The sequence below is a fragment of the Pavona decussata genome, unplaced genomic scaffold (genome assembly GCF_977016875.1).
Source record: "Pavona decussata unplaced genomic scaffold, jaPavDecu1.1 SCAFFOLD_300, whole genome shotgun sequence".
Lineage (NCBI taxonomy): Eukaryota > Metazoa > Cnidaria > Anthozoa > Scleractinia > Agariciidae > Pavona > Pavona decussata.
This window is the reverse complement of record NW_028145697.1, coordinates 3,613,380-3,631,632: the sequence shown is the minus strand read 5'-3', so window position 1 is coordinate 3,631,632 and position 18,253 is coordinate 3,613,380. Positions and strand designations below refer to the sequence as shown.

Here is an 18,253-nt window from a genome sequence, read left to right as displayed (position 1 = left end):
TTTTAGGTAGCTCTTTCGTCCTTTTATATCTGTACGTAATGTGTAACTACCAAGGTGAAATATTTGCAATAAACGAAGCTGAGTTTAAAATTTCAGCGGCTACGTTGTTGAACTTTTAAAAAAAAAATAGAAAGTATTTTCGGTCCGCCCGTTGCGTGACACCGTCGAACTTTAAAATAATGCACATCATTGTCGGTATAACGCTTATAATCTTTGAGAAAAACGAAACTTACAGGCCAGCGTACTATTTTGGTCTTCTGACTCAAAAGGTATTTTACCAAAATGCCGCGAAACTTACGCGACTATAAAGCCGTAAAAATGTCGAACTGAAGCGAGCTAATTTGCATACAGTTTTGAAAGACATCTCAGAGCCAAGGTTTATATTCAAAGAGCGGATAACTCTATCCAGTGGATAAAATGTTCTCCAACCAATAGATTTTATCCGCTGGATAGCGAATTATCCGCTGGATAAAATAATCCGCTCTTTAAACAACCGGGGCCTGATGTCAGTTTCTGATGTGTGCATATTTCAGATATTTTTGTATTTTGATTTTATACTAACGTAATACGTGACTCGCAAAACCTCGCGAACCTAGGGCTGGGTGAAAAGCCCTCTTTACCCGTATTGTAGCATCAAATGAGGAGATTAAAAGGTTTCTGAACATAGCAACGATTTTGATGAGAATGGTCTTGTCGTAGTTTTGCGGTTGAAATCTATTTCTGACCCGACGAAATGTGCAACAGGCGGCGTGCAACGCTGTCGTGTTCGATGAATTTATTTCCCACGGAAAATTATTTTACCGCGGCCACAAAACGTGTAACTTCTTCAATGCAATCTTTCACAAAAAAGATTTTTGGAAGAAAGGGAAAAGATTCTGTAGAGATATTTCCATCCAGTGAATATTGATGAACATTGCAGTTGAAATGTGATCCCGTACACTGAATGTAAAACTTTCCCGATGTATGCAAATTTAGTCAATAGCGCGAAAACGAGGGGGCGACTCTTATACGAAAACGAGACTAAAAAGATGGCTCCAGCACGAAAACGAGGTCAGATGTCGTCATAAGTTCGCACCAGTTTCCCGGCCGACACATGCCCCTGCAAAACTCAAGCGGGGGCGCCATTTGGGTGTCCTTACAGCAATCTCGAAAAATTCTGCATAGCCGTACACAGGCACACCATCTCGAAAGACACAGGACGCAAAAACGAAATTAGGCTTGCGTTCTCCTTCGTTGAACGCAACTAATTAGTTATAGAGTGTTTTCACATGACGTCACGGCGGCCATGTTGGTATCCCAAAACAAAGAAATGGCCGCCATGAAACCTCTGGGAAAAAACTAAACCTCTGGGAATTGAACTCTATTTTTATGCAAATACTTCCTTTTGTTTCAGTTAACCAATATGGCGGGTAGTCACGTGAATGAAAACACTCTATTCTCAGCATCAGCGTTCTTATAAAAAAGGTTGTTATAAAAAAAGAGTGTAGTATGGCTGATAGACCAAAAGTTCCGATCATTACTGCCCCGCCGGTTATTTAGCCACTTAATGTCCTCGACATCTGTAACATTTTAATTTCTTTTTTTTGTCGCTACTGTTATGCATTTTTATCACAGTAATCGTTTTTCTACTAGTTTTCGTAATCTCTTCACCACAGGTTCATCAGTACGAAACTCGAATTGCCTCTCCCTATAGATCATATTTTTGTACGAGTTTAACATCCTTTATCAAGGGCGTAAAATCTGGAATTCATTCCTCATTTCATTGATTAGTTCACCGTCCATTTCTGGTTTTTTTTTTTAACATAAACAATATCTCATTGAAAGCTGATTTCAGTGTGACATAAGCTCGATGTGTGTTTTTTTTTATTTATTTTTGTTCACTCTGCATTAAGATACCTTTTTTAATTTTTAATTAACTAGTCTGAGGAATTAAGTCTATTGATATAAGCTTACAGCTTCCTTAGGATTCCTTGTTAAATTTACTAATATTTTTTTAAAACACACAACAAATTTAAGTTTGTAAATCATGTTTCGACATTGCTTTGTCATTTTTAGTTACAATAGTTCGTTGTCATTTGAATTTTCTTCATTGTACAATACCGTTAAATGTAATTACGCTAGTTGTTGCGTAACTATTATTCATATATTTGTTTATTTAGAGTTCTTATTTGCTTTACTGTATACTTATGGGATCTAAATTGTTAACGTACCAGTAGAGCGCGCGGCGTACTGTTTCTCTGCTATTTTCCCGACCATTTACTAATATGTAATTAACTACGATTTCTGTTCAACCTGTTTTATATGCTCTGTTTGTGTGGGTGACTAAACAAAATAAATAAATAAATAAATAAAAAAGATTTCTAGTGATGAGAAAGTAATCTACTCTGCAGTGTAGTTTGAATCTTTTTTATCTCTATGTATAGCATTTAGGGTTTGGGTTTATGTCCATCCAAATATCAATTATATTTAGATTGTCTTTACTCTAGCAGGGATGGCGCAGTTGCATGCGAGAGGACTCACCTCCCACCAACGTGGCCCAAGGTCGATTCCGAAGTTGATGCCTTACGAAGCTTGAGTTTGTTCCTGCTCCGAGGATTTCTTCGGGTACTCCGGTTTTCCTCCCGTCACAAAAACCAACATTTCGAAATTCCAGCGGCAACCTGGAAACATTGGACGAATAGCCACTCTGTGTATGTGTCAATGAAATTCCCATTTACTTCTTTTATTTAGTTCTTGGACGACCCTTCTATCTTCACTCGCCGACTGTCAAATAGCGATCGGCCTACAAATCACTCCAATTTATAATCAGAATATTTTATTCCAACTAGTTCCAAATAAATTGTACCACGATGTGATCAATATTTGCACTCATATTTGTCCCTTTTTGTGTCCTCTTTAATTCTTTAATTAATTTGCCTCGGGTGTTAGCAGTGCTTCCCTTAAACCGTAGTTTGAGTTGATATGACTTGATCTTCCGAAGTGGTAGTGTAAGCTTGATTAACTTTACCAAGTGACGTTTCCATGACGTAAAACTGACGGACGTCCATTGTAACTACTATGATACAAAGGAAGACTGCGTGTTCCTTTTGTCATACTTCTGGCTAGAGTGGTAACTGGCTCTCTTGTTAGGGGCAGAGTTTTTAACGCGACCCAAAAGTCACGTTTGAAGAAGGTGTAAAGCAGAGGGTTGGTAACGGATGTCATGAATCGAATGATGCCAAATGCTTCCATAGCTGTTTCAATCGATTTCAAGTTATCTAACTTAAGATAACCTCTGACATTTACAATTAACATAATAGTGAAATACGGAAACCAGCAAATTGCATATATTGCTGCCATGGTTGCAAAGACCAAGATGCATTTCTTGTCGTTGAACTTCTTTTTTTGTAATTTTGATCTGGTGATGCTATTTGGCACCCTGGGAATTTCACGGTTGGAAATAGCTCTGAGCATGACCGTATAGGCATAAACCATGAACATATATGGCACAAAGAACACCATAAGCAGGCAGATCGCAGAGTGGATAATGCTATAAATTAAAAAAGAAGGGTTCGTCCGCCACGCAAAGGGAATGAGAGCAAATCCTGCAGAAATCATCCAAACTCCCAGTAATAGCTTGTATATTGCTGATGAAGCTAGAAGGTGGTGTCTTAGCGGTTTAACAATAGCAAGGTACTTTTCTGCTGTTATGGCGAGTATATGATAACCAGCCGAGATGGACATAAGGGTATGTAAAATGAACATGAAGTAAGAGGAAACGGAGTTGTAAGGCAAAACATGGAAATTGAAGATTATGAAGTAAGGAATATTGACTGTTCCTGTCAAGAAGTCGCACACAGACAAACTAAACAGCAGGTAATTGGGTGCAGTGCGAAGGCTTTTTCTTCTGGAAAACATTACGAACACGAGTCCGTTTGTCAGGGTTATGGCGACAGCGATTGGCAGAAGTTGGCTTAACGCCTTTAAAGCAATATTGTGATACGTCTGTGTCTGATCCTCAAAAACAGTTGAAGCTGTGCTGCTGTTATCCATATCCACTCTGGGCAGAATTATTCTTTATGAAGTCTGTAAAAGAAAATTGATATATCTATATTATTATTAGTTGTAACTGAAATTAAAATTAAATTCGAGAATACCCGTAGTATTCTATAATACCGCCGACAATAAAATACTCTCCAAAAAAACATCTTGCAAACTAAAATATAATAATAGGTCTGATCAAACAAAAGAAAACGGATTATTTTGGTTCCTATCACAATACCACAATGAAAAGAATAGAATAAATAATATCACGCCGACTTATAGAGAAGCCCAAACATAGATTTTCTGTCAAAAGAGTGTCATGGAAAGTAACGCTTCTTAGCGATCCTCCCATTTTTCGACCGAAAAAAGTTTCCGTAAAAACTTTGTAACTGACATATACTGAATCATAGTTCCTAGCTTCTACCAAAACCAAATAGAACACTATCAAGCATATTATCAACAACAACATTTTCAAGCTAACACAGTTACTATGACAATCATCAGTCAGGTAGGAATTGTCTCTCTCGCTTTATTAAAAACTGGATCACTGCCAATTTCAGGGATTTGATTGGCTTAGCGGCCATGGTATATGAGCAATTATACCATGCCCAAGAAATAGTGACCATTAAATTGTCTTCTGGTTGTTCTTGCAACGCAGAATCAGTAAGATCTAACAACATTTCTCGATTGTTTTTAATAAAACAATTATTCCACTCACGCTTGTTGGATATGAGATGAGGCGCGTAGCGCCGAGTTGGCTATATCTATCATCTCATATCCAACGCGCGCTCGTGGAATAATTGTTAATTATACAAGTTCGTTATGTAAATCGCAGTTGATATAGCAATAAAAAGAGCTTAAAAATAAAATAAAAATTGACTCATCAACTGAACCCAGTCATGTTACACTGAATCTTGCGCTGAATCCACTAAATAATTAATTGGCTTTTAAGAGTGTTTTCGTCGTGCGCGCTCTGTGGAGTGTAATACCGTCTGATCGTGCGTCTGATATTTGAACTCATTTTGGTGCAATATTTTTACTCACTCTGCAAATGTTATATCGATCGTTAATACCGACTCATGTATCTATTGACTGCTGGGAATTACCACTATATACAGTTCATGCTGTTTCCTACCGATGTACACAATTGATGACAACTTTAATTTCAGACGATGGCTCTCACTTATACACAAGTGTTTCACATATGATTAGATTTGCCATATATATTGTAGTTCCTGTGCGATGCGGATAGTTTGTGTTTACGGGTCTGTTGTTATAGTTTGAATTGAACCTTTCACTGATTAACTGACCTCACTAACCGCACAGGTCTTCTATAGTTTAGTAGTGATAGAGCATTCCAACCGGCTGGAAGGTCATGGGTTCGATCCCTCACTGGGGACTCGGAAATTCCCTTCTGCGAGTAAGACCTTGACATTTAGAACTGTTATTTATAGCTAAATACCAAGGTGTTTATAACATGAGTAACGAACAGTGGGTAACTCTTCTTTTAATCAGTACTGATATCATGGTGGAATAACCTAAAGCCTACTGAGTGATTTTCAATTGATTGCCAAACGGAGTAATTTTGTGTTTGCTTTCAGCTGATGAAGACTCTTTCAAACGCGGAAGTTGATCTTATTTATATCTTTGAATGGCCTTTAATTAAGAACACTCCTGCAGATATTTTTCTCGAATAGGAATTCTATAAATCAATAATACCGTGTAAAAAAAAAAAAAAAAGCGCACATAAAGCTATCCTAAGGAAGAGTGGGTTAACCTCCAGTCTAAAGTTTGGCCAGATATGCATCATATATATAAAAAAGCACTTTAGCCTGAAAAAAAAAAAAAAACGGGTTCTTACATATGAAAAATTATTTAAGATCAGAAAACACTGGTGCAGACCCAAGTGGCTCAGTTTAGCTTTTTTAGCTTTCCATTGCATATTGCATACATTTATTCTAAAGTATATGCAGGCTTTTACTGGGGTATCTCAGTGACCGAAATAGGGTTTTAAGATTCCTTAACTGATAATCGAGAATTTGAACTCACCGCGTCGGGGTCTTCTGAAACCGTAAATTTTGACTTCTTCTGTATCACCTTTATGGTCTTACTCTGCTACCAACAGAGAGGACTGAAAGTGATATAAACTTACCATCAGTTATTGTATGATACTGCACAAGCGGTCGTTCGTAGTATTGCAAATTGACTTCAAAGTCGGAAAGGCATGGCGTCCTCGGCGAGAATTATTTATATTACAATTACCGCAGTTATTGGGTCCGACATTGTGCGATCAAACGATAAACCGTCACTTGCAACGAAAGGTACACGCTAGAATTAATCCTGGGGGCATGGGCGCCTAATTTATTCAGAAAAGATATTTCCAGTTTCTAATTCACAAGCCCATCAAATGATTGAGGATAGACCGACCCCCAGGACTGACAGCTCGGAGGGAAATGAGTGCGGTGTGAACAGCGACTAATGCATAACTAAAGGTCTTACCACTGAAGCATGAATTCACTTCGATGATGAAGATGTTGGTGCTGTGAACGCACTAGAAACCGACGGTCTGCAGAATGTTAGGAATTTTGTTTCTTGTGTAACATAATACTGTTTATGAGTAGAACTGCATTACAACACAGCTAGTAAATTCGTATAATCAAATTCAATTGCGCGCGCGTGCTTCATATACCCATTGTGCACGCTGATGACGTTGGGTGAGTGTATTGAAAAGTCTCTGGTCAACCTAGGATCAATTGGTTGAACTACCGCGTTGAAAATGTTATAAAACAATTGGTTCATGAGTCAGCTGTGCGTTCATAGAGATATGAAGTACACAGGAAGTTTGGAGAGCACTCAAGAAGCTAGAGTTGCTTTAGGCTACGCCTCGAGCAACTCTTACGCATCTTTCGTGCTCTCCAAACTTCCCGCGTGCTTCATATCTCGATGAACGCACGCTGACGCGTGCAAGTGAAAGGAAGGAAAGCAGCACTTATGAAACTTCTTTCCTTTTTACCGAATTATTAGTAGTTGCCAGCGAAAATGACAAGGGTTCGGATGAAATGTAATAAGTTTTAAAACAAAGAAGGCAAAATTCCAATGATGATTGAGGAAATAATGAGCTATCACCACAACATTTGAAAAACTGATCAATTACAGCAAATTGAAGACTTCACGACGCTTTATAACAGTTACAGTTCTGCAACTCTGCGGCGCTTCCTGTACCCTGCGAGCAGACGCCCTTCGAGTTCCTAGATAAGTCGGACTTATCTAGGAAGATCGAAGGGCCTCTGCTCGCAGGGTACACTTCCTGAGGCAATGACATTATAATAAAGTCATTGACGTTCAACGTCTGGATTAATCAGATTTAGCTAAAAAAAATATTCAAAAATTCATAACTCAGGCTGGTAACAGATAAAATAACTGTGAACAAACCAATAACTTTACTATCACAAATCCATCAAAATGTTTCTTTCACAGGAGACATCTTCATGAGGAATTTCTCTGCAAACTCGGTCGGAAGTTTCCATCAAAGAGGGGAATGCCGGCTCATTTAGGATATCTGCCTTATTAAGTTTTCTTCGACAAAAATGTTAGCTTAAAATTTCGTAACACAGAAAGCCCTAAATCCCTCTCGTTTTCGGTAACGCAAATTTAGGGTGCGTATCTTTGAGAAAATCCGAATCCGGATTTTCGATCCAAGATCACTCGGATCATGGTGAATCAAAGGAACCGACGAATCCACTCTGGGTAACGATTCATCGGTTTCTTTGAGGCACCATGATCCGAGTGATCTTGGATCAAAAATCCGGATTCGGATTTTCCCCAAGAAACGCACCCTTACGTAGAAGAAGAGATTTGTTGAATAATTTAACGTTGAACTTCAACGTAATGACGTTAAGCAAAGGTCGAAACGTCGTCGCTTTTTAAACTTTTAACCAAGATGGTTTTAAATTTTTTAAACTTTTCAACATTATCGCAATTTTTTATAGTTTAAACGCACCCTTAATGTCATTAAAAAATGCAAATAAGGTAAGCTGGCATTTCGTAAGGCCAACAACAGCTCGTGGATTCCGTTTCCTGAAACTTTCTTCAATTTAATTTTTCAGCTAAAGCATTCGAACATATCCATCTGTATTAGCTTACACAAATTGATTTCTAACCCAGAAAACGAGCTGGGAATACGGGAAAACATTTATTTTGCTTAAAAGTTCTTGTTGGGCGCCCCTGGACCAATTTAACCCCAAAGATGGTTTTCTATCAGCAGTCTAAATATCAACAATTCAATCCGCAAGGCTTTCTCTCTTTTGATCGCCTGTATTCATAAATGTAAACATTAACATTAAGAAAGAGTTTGCTAAATCTTAAAATCCTCTTGCGAAGTAGTTAAGAGCGGCTGCCTAAGAATGGACCATTAAACTTGGTCTTCTTCTTCAGGTCATTGTTGTATTTTGTTATTCAGAGATAAGTGACAGATTTTCTCAGATATTAAACTTTCAGGGCAGACTGATGTCGAGCTACTTTTATGCTTTCAATCCTGTTTGTTACACCAGTTAATTAAGGGACTGGTTATTTAACCTAACCGTCTTCAAAGGGTTGGAAGGGCCGAGACAGTGCACAAGCCTTTGTCTTAACGTTCACACTGCAGATGGATATCTTAACATTTAAGGCCCGTTTAACGGTTTCAGTCAACATTTGATCAACATTCGTTCAGCAAAAGCTGAATGGATGTTGGACAAATGTTGGATGAACGGAGTCTTCAAACGGTTTCAATTCAATTCAATTCAATATTTTCAAGAACAAAGAAAACGTTCAATCGATGTTGAATGAAAGTTTAAACCAATTTTTAAATTGGTTTAAACACGCTTTCAACAAGCTTTCAACATTTTTGTACACTTTCAACAATGTTGAACGACCTGTTCAAATGCCCCCGACATTTGGTTCAACAACTGTGTTGAACGCATGTTGAAGCAAATGTTGAAACCGTTTAAACAGGCCTTTACGTTTCTATTTGTCTGTTCGACCAACACATTTCAAAATCCATTGGTCTGTGCACGGTCAAGGTCGAAAATGCCAACAAAAACATATAAGAAAGAAGTTTGCTTCATAACCATTTCCTAACTTGCTCAAGGAGATGTTTAGTAACAAATTGATTCAAATATGGCATTCCCATTTGATTCCAATGCCCATGTTGGGGTTGTTATACTACAACCTTGTTAAAGGGAACCTCCACTCGCAGTTGGAACCCCGCCGTTTACGGACACCCCCTTAATACGGACACCCAGTTATTATGGACAGTTGTGTTTGTCCCGATGAAAAGCTTTTACATTATCTCTTACATTAGTCCGCTCAATAGGGGCACCGGTTAATACGGACAACAGAAAAGGCGGAAACTTTTTCTTCGTCTATAGTCTGAGTGCCAGGTACCTTTTCCATACTTTGTTTGGCAAGAAAGATTAATTAATGTTTACAACACGTGCACCGGACAAAACAAGTTAACATCTGGATGCATACGAACGCAAAATACACACGCACTTTTCCATACCCCTTGAAGAAACCCCAGACTGGCCCGCAGAACAAGCGGGCGAGCACAAAGCGCGAGGTGAAAGTACACCACGAGACAAGCGCGAAGGGAGGGAGTGAGGGCGTGTCACCCACCGTTCTGATGGATAAAAATTAATCGCTGACTGGCTGAATACATTAGCGTTTTTTATGTTACACCAGACCGTTTGAGGCGTGTCACCCGCCGTTCTGATGGATGTATATTGACCGCTGGATTGTTGTTTTAGCGTCTTTTTTATTTCACACTAGACCGTTTGAAGCGTGTCACCCACCGTTCTGACGGATGAAAATTAAGTGCTTAAATTGCTTCATTAGCGTTTTTTATGTTACACCCGGACCGTTTGAAGCGGTCGTTTATATGGTACATCAGACCGTGTGAGGTGTGTCACCCGTCGTTCGAAGAGAAATATATTAAGCGTTGGCTGGCACTTGTGTTTTTATTTTGCATTAAATTGTATTTACGATTAGTAGTGTCCTCGGCATATTGGCTCATTATAGGTTCTGTATCATTCACAACAATTTCTTTGACGGTCGGGATCCTTGTGAATTGCACTTGCCAATACTCTTTTGTTTTATTTTTTCCACATTACAAAATACAATATAAAATGCAGGTTTTCGTGTCGAAGACAGAAAATGGCGAATAAACCTAAGAGAAACCACGAGGCTTATATAAAATTAGTTCTCCTCACAAAATACAAGATTGAATGATCAGTTACTTAAACTATGGATGAACAAGAGGAAGAAGATCTGAGAACGAATTATATATATCTGCACAGAGGATAATAGATTGGTGATAGTGGACATACGACTCTCGATACTGGTGTAGAAAAGTTTTATCCAGCGTAATAAGAGCCAAAGTTAAAATGTCGCAATGTTTCTCAATGAAAGACCACTCCACTCTCTCAAAGTCCACAAACAGGAGAAATTCGGGGTGTAGCCTATAATGTTTCGCCAGTGAAAAGGCCCTGCGGGATCTAGTGCGATCATTGTTAACTATCACTTGTGATGCTCTTTTGTAGTCGCACTGAGTTAATTAATGAAATTGGTCGACGGTTCTTTAGATAATATAATATATTCTCTTTATAATCTCTTTGGGGTATAACAGAAATGATGCCTCTTCTTTGGGCAACCGACAGCAAACCTTTTTGATACTGAGGCGTGTTAATGGCGTTGACGAAAAGTGATGAGATATCATACCAGAGTACTTTATAAATTCTATCGGTAGACCATCGCTTTCTGGCGATTTTCCTGGTTGTGTTTGTTTCATAGCCTTCTTGCATTCTTCTTGGCTTATAACACAATCGCAGCTTAGTTTTTCTTTTTCATTTATTAACCTCAGAGATATAATAAATGTCTTACGGACCTCGTTTTCTAGGTCCGTCGGTACTGTAAATCACGGATCCTCGTTTTTTCCCGTTGATTTACGGTCTGTACCTTACAGTACAGTAGGTTTCCTTTTAACGAATTTGAGAGCAGAAAGGAATGAGCTTATAGCTCTATTTTTAGTTATTTTTACGAATTTGAGACCAAGAAAGGAATGAACATGTTTCTCTATTTTTGGCTGTTTTGGCCAATTTGAGACGATAAAAGATAAAGGACGATAAAGGAGTAAAACTTTTCTCGGGTTTAGGCTATTTTCCCGAATTTTGGACCAGCAAACAGTGAATCTCTCGCTCGCTCTCTGGCCATTTTTACGAATTTGGTAGCAGAATGGAGTAGGCCTCTGACTCGATTTTTGGCTAATTTGGCGAATTTGACACCAAAACGTACTGTACCTCTTGGTACATTTTTGAATATTTTGGCAAATTTTAGAGCGAAAAAGACCGTACCTTTTGCTCGATTTTCAACTGTTTTGGCGAATTTCTGGCCATAAAGGAGTGAACTCATTGCTGGAATTTTAGCCGTATTTTCACGAATTTGAGGCCAGAAAGGGGTCAACCTCTTGCTTCATTTTGGATATTTTTGCCAATTTGAGATTTAAAGGAATGAATTTATCGCCCGATTTTTGGCTATTTTCACTAATTTGACACGAGAAAGCGCAGCAATTTCTGGCTATTGTTTACGAATTTGTGACCAGAAAGGAATGAACTTATTGCTCGATTTTTGGCTATTTTCACGAATTTCAGACCAGAAAGGAATGAACATTTGACGGATTTATAGCTATTTTCAGGAATTTGAGGCCAGAAAGGAATGAACGTATTGCTCGATTTTTGACTGTTTTTCCGAATTTGAGAACAAAGAAGAATGAACTTATTTCCCGATAGGAGTGAACATATTGCTCGATTTTAAAGATTTTCACGAATTTTACACCAGAAAGAATCGGCCTTGTTGCTCGATTTTTGGCTGTTTTCTCGAATTTGAGACAAGAAAAATGAACTTATTTATCGTTTTTATTTGCTATTTTCACGAATTTGACACAGAAAGGAATAAACTCAGTGCTCGATTTTTGGCTATTCTCACGAATTTCTGCGAGAAAGGAATAAACTCCTTGTTTGATTTTTGGCTGTTTTCACTAATTTAAGAGCAGAAGGGACTGAGCACATTTCCCGAATTTTTTGCCATTTTCACGAATTTGAGACCCGAAAGGAATTAAATTATTGCTCTATTTTTGCCTTTAGAACATAGAGGGAAAAATTACTGAATGCTGATTGGTCGAAACAGAGGGCATTTTTTCTTATTTTTTCCTTTCATTAAGGTTCTTAACTGACTCTCAGCCTGGGTACTGTTCTTAATAGGCTTATTATTTAGTTATTCTCAGCATCAGCGTTCTTATAAAAAAGGTGTGTTATTAAAAGAGAGTGTAGTATGGCTGATATACCAAAAGTTCCGATCATTACTGCCCCACCGGTTATTTAGCCACTTAAAGTCCTCGACATCTGTAACATTTTAATTTCTTTTTTTTTGTCGCTACTGTTATGCATTTTTATCACAGTAATTGTTTTTCTACTAGTTTTCGTAATCTCTTCACAACAGGTTCATCAGTACGAAACTCGAATTGCCTCTCCCTATAGATAATATTTTTGTACGAGTTTAACATCCTTTATCATGGGCGTAAAATCTGGAATTCATTCCTCATTTCATTGATTAGTTCACCGTCCATTTCTGTTTTTTTTTTAACATAAACAATATCTCATTGAAAGCTGATTTCAGTGTGACATAAGCTCGATGTGTGTTTTTTTTTTATTTATTTTTCTTCACTCTGCATTAAGCTACCTTTTTTAATTTTTAATTAACTAGTCTGAGGAATTAAGTCTATTGATATAAGCTTACAGCTTCCTTAGGATTCCTTGTTAAATTTACTAATATTTTTTTAAAACACACAACAAATTTAAGTTTGTAAATCCTGTTTCGACATTGCTTTGTCATTCTTAGTTACAATAGTTCGTTGTCATTTGAATTTTCTTCATTGTACAATACCGTTAAATGTAATTACGCTAGTTGTTGCGTAACTATTATTCATATATTTGTTTATTTAGAGTTCTTATTTGCTTTACAGTATACTTATGGGATCTAAATTGTTAACGTACCAGTAGAGCGCGCGGCGTACTGTTTCTCTGCTATTTTCCCGACCATTTACTAATATGTAATTAACTACGATTTCTGTTCAACCTGTTTTATATGCTCTGTTTGTGTGGGTGACTAAACAAAATAAATAAATAAATAAATAAAAAAGATTTCTAGTGATGAGAAAGTAATCTACTCTGCAGTGGAGTTTGGATCTTTTTTATCTCTATGTATAGCATTTAGGGTTTGGGTTTATGTCCATCCAAATATCAATTATATTTAGATTGTCTTTACTCTAGCAGGGATGGCGCAGTTGCATGCGAGAGGACTCGCCTCCCACCAACGTGGCCCGAGGTCGATTCCGAAGTTGATGCCTTACGAAGCTTGAGTTTGTTCCTGCTCCGAGGATTTCTTCGGGTACTCCGGTGTTCCTCCCGTCACAAAACCCAACATTTCGAAATTCCAGTGGCAACCTGGAAACATTGGACGAATAGCCACTCTGTGTATGTGTCAATGAAATTCCCATTTACTTCTTTTATTTAGTTCTTGGACGACCCTTCTATCTTCACTCGCCGACTGTCAAATAGCGATCGGCCTACAAATCACTCCAATTTATAATCAGAATATTTTATTCCAACTAGTTCCAAATAAATTGTACCACGATGTGATCAATATTTGCACTCATATTTGTCCCTTTTTGTGTCCTCTTTAATTCTTTAATTAATTTGCCTCGGGTGTTAGCAGTGCTTCCCTTAAACCGTAGTTTGAGTTGATATGACTTGATCTTCCGAAGTGGTAGTGTAAGCTTGATTAACTTTACCAAGTGACGTTTCCATGACGTAAAACTGACGGACTTCCATTGTAACTACTATGATACAAAGGAAGACTGCGTGTTCCTTTTGTCATACTTCTGGCTAGAGTGGTAACTGGCTCTCTTGTTAGGGGCAGAGTTTTTAACGCGACCCAAAAGTCACGTTTGAAGAAGGTGTAAAGCAGAGGGTTGGTAACGGATGTCATGAATCGAATGATGCCAAATGCTTCCATAGCTGTTTCAATCGATTTCAAGTTATCTAACTTAAGATAACCTCTGACATTTACAATTAACATAATAGTGAAATACGGAAACCAGCAAATTGCATATATTGCTGCCATGGTTGCAAAGACCAAGATGCATTTCTTGTCGTTGAACTTCTTTTTTTGTAATTTTGATCTGGTGATGCTATTTGGCACCCTGGGAATTTCACGGTTGGAAATAGCTCTGAACATGACCGTATAGGCATAAACCATGAACATATATGGCACAAAGAACACCATAAGCAGGCAGATCGCAGAGTGGATAATGCTATAAATTAAAAAAGAAGGGTTCGTCCGCCACGCAAAGGGAATGAGAGCAAATCCTGCAGAAATCATCCAAACTCCCAGTAATAGCTTGTATATTGCTGATGAAGCTAGAAGGTGGTGTCTTAGCGGTTTAACAATAGCAAGGTACTTTTCTGCTGTTATGGCGAGTATATGATAACCAGCCGAGATGGACATAAGGGTATGTAAAATGAACATGAAGTAAGAGGAAACGGAGTTGTAAGGCAAAACATGGAAATTGAAGATTATGAAGTAAGGAATATTGACTGTTCCTGTCAAGAAGTCGCACACAGACAAACTAAACAGCAGGTAATTGGGTGCAGTGCGAAGGCTTTTTCTTCTGGAAAACATTACGAACACGAGTCCGTTTGTCAGGGTTATGGCGACAGCGATTGGCAGAAGTTGGCTTAACGCCTTTAAAGCAATATTGTGATACGTCTGTGTCTGATCCTCAAAAACAGTTGAAGCTGTGCTGCTGTTATCCATATCCACTCTGGGCAGAATTATTCTTTATGAAGTCTGTAAAAGAAAATTGATATATCTATATTATTATTAGTTGTAACTGAAATTAAAATTAAATTCGAGAATACCCGTAGTATTCTATAATACCGCCGACAATAAAATACTCTCCAAAAAAACATCTTGCAAACTAAAATATAATAATAGGTCTGATCAAACAAAAGAAAACGGATTATTTTGGTTCCTATCACAATACCACAATGAAAAGAATAGAATAAATAATATCACGCCGACTTATAGAGAAGCCCAAACATAGATTTTCTGTCAAAAGAGTGTCATGGAAAGTAACGCTTCTTAGCGATCCTCCCATTTTTCGACCGAAAAAAGTTTCCGTAAAAACTTTGTAACTGACATATACTGAATCATAGTTCCTAGCTTCTACCAAAACCAAATAGAACACTATCAAGCATATTATCAACAACAACATTTTCAAGCTAACACAGTTACTATGACAATCATCAGTCAGGTAGGAATTGTCTCTCTCGCTTTATTAAAAACTGGATCACTGCCAATTCCAGGGATTTGATTGGCTTAGAGGCCATGGTATATGAGCAATTATACCATGCCCAAGAAATAGTGACCATTAAATTGTCTTCTGGTTGTTCTTGCAACGCAGAATCAGTAAGATCTAACAACATTTCTCGATTGTGTTTAATAAAACAATTATTCCACTAACGCTTGTTGGATATGAGATGAGGCACGTAGCGCCGAGTTGGCTATATCTATCACCTCATATCCAACGCGCGCTCGTGGAATAATTGTTAATTATACAAGTTCGTTATGTAAATCGCAGTTGATATAGCAATAAAAAGAGGTTAAAAATAAAATAAAAATTGACTCATCAACTGAACCCAGTCATGTTACACTGAATCTTGCGCTGAATCCACTAAATAATTAATTGGCTTTTAAGAGTGTTTTCGTCGTGCGCGCTCTGTGGAGTGTAATACCGTCTGATCGTGCGTCTGATATTTGAACTCATTTTGGTGCAATATTTTTACTCACTCTGCAAATGTTATATCGATCGTTAATACCGACTCATGTATCTATTGACTGCTGGGAATTACCACTATATACAGTTCATGCTGTTTCCTACCGATGTACACAATTGATGACAACTTTAATTTCAGACGATGGCTCTCACTTATACACAAGTGTTTCACATATGATTAGATTTGCCATATATATTGTAGTTCCTGTGCGATGCGGATAGTTTGTGTTTACGGGTCTGTTGTTATAGTTTGAATTGAACCTTTCACTGATTAACTGACCTCACTAACCGCACAGGTCTTCTATAGTTTAGTAGTGATAGAGCATTCCAACCGGCTGGAAGGTCATGGGTTCGATCCCTCACTGGGGACTCGGAAATTCCCTTCTGCGAGTAAGACCTTGACATTTAGAACTGTTATTTATAGCTAAATACCAAGGTGTTTATAACATGAGTAACGAACAGTGGGTAACTTTTCTTTTAATCAGTACTGATATCATGGTGGAATAATCTAAAGGCTACTGGGTGATTTTCAATTGATTGCCAAACGGAGTAATTTTGTGTTTGCTTTCAGCTGATGAAGACTCTTTCAAACGCGGAAGTTGATCTTATTTATATCTTTGAATGGCCTTTAATTAAGAACACTCCTGCAGATATTTTTCTCGAATAGGAATTCTATAAATCAATAATACCGTGTAAAAAAAAAGCGCACATAAAGCTATCCTAAGGAAGAGTGGGTTAACCTCCAGGCTAAAGTTTGGCCAGATATGCATCATATATATAAAAAAGCACTTTAGCCTGAAAAAAAAAAAAAAACGGGTTCTTACATATGAAAAATTATTTAAGATCAGAAAACACTGGTGCAGACCCAAGTGGCTCAATTTAGTTTTTTTAGCTTTCCATTGCATATTGCATACATTTATTCTACAGTATATGCAGGCTTTTACTGGGGTATCTCAGTAAACGAAATAGGGTTTTAAGATTCCTTAACTGATAATCTTATAGAAAAGGAAGAAGTAGTAAGATGGATCGTTAATTGAACTCCACAATCTTGGCGTTTGTCGATGTCAATCGAAGTACTTTATTTCATCTAAGCATCCTATATCTCTGTATCATGTGTCATGTGACGAGGAATAGCGCCTCAAAGGAAAATAAGAGTGTAGTATTGAAAATAATAAGAATGTAGTATTTGAAAGTATGACATAGTACTATGAGATTATTCCGGCTATTAATTTTCTCCAGTCAATTTCTACCCATCAAAATTCTTAAACATTGGTCTGCAACGACATTCACACGATCTAGTGTCCACGGTCGACATAGGTAAGGACAAAGATAGCCGTGGAGTCGAGAATTTGAACTCACCGCGTCGGGGTCTTCTGAAACCGTAAATTTTGACTTCTTCTGTATCAGCTTTATGGTCTTACTCTGCTACCAACAGAGAGGACTGAAAGTGATATAAACTTACCATCAGTTATTGTATGATACTGCACAAGCGGTCGTACGTAGTATTGCAAATTGACTTCAAAGTCGGAAAGGCATGGCGTCATTGGCGAGAATTATTTATATTACAATTACCGCAGTTATCGGGTCCGACATTGTGCGATCAAACGATAAACCGTCACTTGCAACGAAAGGTACACGCTAGAAGTAATCCTGGGGGCATGGGAGCCTAATTTATTCAGAAAAGATATTTCCAGTTTCTAATTCACAAGCCCATCAAATGATTGAGGATAGACCGACCCCCAGGACTGACAGCTCGGAGGGAAATGAGTGCCGTGTGAACAGCGACTAATGCATAACTAAAGGTCTTACCACTGACGCATGAATTCACGTCGATGATGAAGATGTTGGTGTTGTGAACGCACTAGAAACCGACGGTCTGCAGAATGTTAGGAATTTTGTTTCTTGTGTAACATAATACTGTTTATGAGTAGAACTGCATTACAACACAGCTAGTAAATTCGTATAATCAAATTCAATTGCGCGCGCGTGCTTCATATACATATTGTGCACGCTGATGACGTTGGGTGAGTGTATTGGAAAGTCTCTGGTCAACCTAGGATCAATTGGTTGAACTACTTTAGCGTTTATGTAGCAAACACTAGCAGTACTGTAAAGTAATGGACCAGGCCCATTGGATTCGCATTGCAACTGCTTTATTTCACACACACCCCAAAACTATATACACATCAATCCTGTACTTTCAATCATGTGGCTTACGTCATTGTCAATATCATGTTACTGTTCGCACAAACACTAAATCCCTCCCTTGATTAGATTTGAAAATCAGCTGTGAATCATAAG

The 18,253-nt window shown here is 37.9% G+C and overlaps 2 protein-coding genes across 4 annotated transcripts; both read right to left on the bottom strand.

Annotated features, from left to right (window-relative positions):
- Window positions 1-1,521: 1,521 nt before the first annotated feature.
- LOC146454690 (5-hydroxytryptamine receptor 2A-like) lies at window positions 1,522-6,251 on the bottom strand. Of its 2 annotated transcripts, none has more exons than XM_085095067.1 (2): window positions 6,176-6,251; window positions 1,522-4,065 (listed from the first exon to the last, which is right to left on the bottom strand). In XM_085095067.1, the coding sequence occupies exon 2, from the start codon at window positions 4,030-4,032 to the stop codon at window positions 3,004-3,006; it is 1,029 nt and encodes a 342-aa protein (XP_084951193.1). In that variant the 5' UTR covers window positions 4,033-4,065; window positions 6,176-6,251; the 3' UTR covers window positions 1,522-3,003. The 2 variants fall into 2 exon arrangements, with proteins under 2 accessions (XP_084951193.1, XP_084951194.1); XM_085095068.1 differs by lacking the exon at window positions 6,176-6,251 and adding an exon at window positions 6,073-6,099.
- Window positions 6,252-12,102: 5,851 nt separating this feature from the next.
- On the bottom strand, window positions 12,103-17,896 carry LOC146454689 (trace amine-associated receptor 2-like). Of its 2 annotated transcripts, XM_085095132.1 has the most exons (3): window positions 17,762-17,896; window positions 17,312-17,393; window positions 12,103-14,964 (listed from the first exon to the last, which is right to left on the bottom strand). In XM_085095132.1, exon 3 carries the CDS (start codon window positions 14,929-14,931, stop codon window positions 13,903-13,905), a length of 1,029 nt encoding a protein of 342 aa, XP_084951258.1. In that variant the 5' UTR covers window positions 14,932-14,964; window positions 17,312-17,393; window positions 17,762-17,896; the 3' UTR covers window positions 12,103-13,902. The 2 variants fall into 2 exon arrangements, with proteins under 2 accessions (XP_084951258.1, XP_084951259.1); XM_085095133.1 differs by lacking the exon at window positions 17,762-17,896 and having other exon boundaries at window positions 17,312-17,599.
- Window positions 17,897-18,253: the final 357 nt, after the last annotated feature.

Excerpts from the sequence above, each read along its gene's own strand:
- LOC146454689 (XM_085095132.1), bottom strand. The coding sequence starts at position 14,931 with ATGGATAACAGCAGCACAGCTTCAACTGTTTTTGAGGATCAGACACAG.
- LOC146454690 (XM_085095067.1), bottom strand. The coding sequence starts at position 4,032 with ATGGATAACAGCAGCACAGCTTCAACTGTTTTTGAGGATCAGACACAG.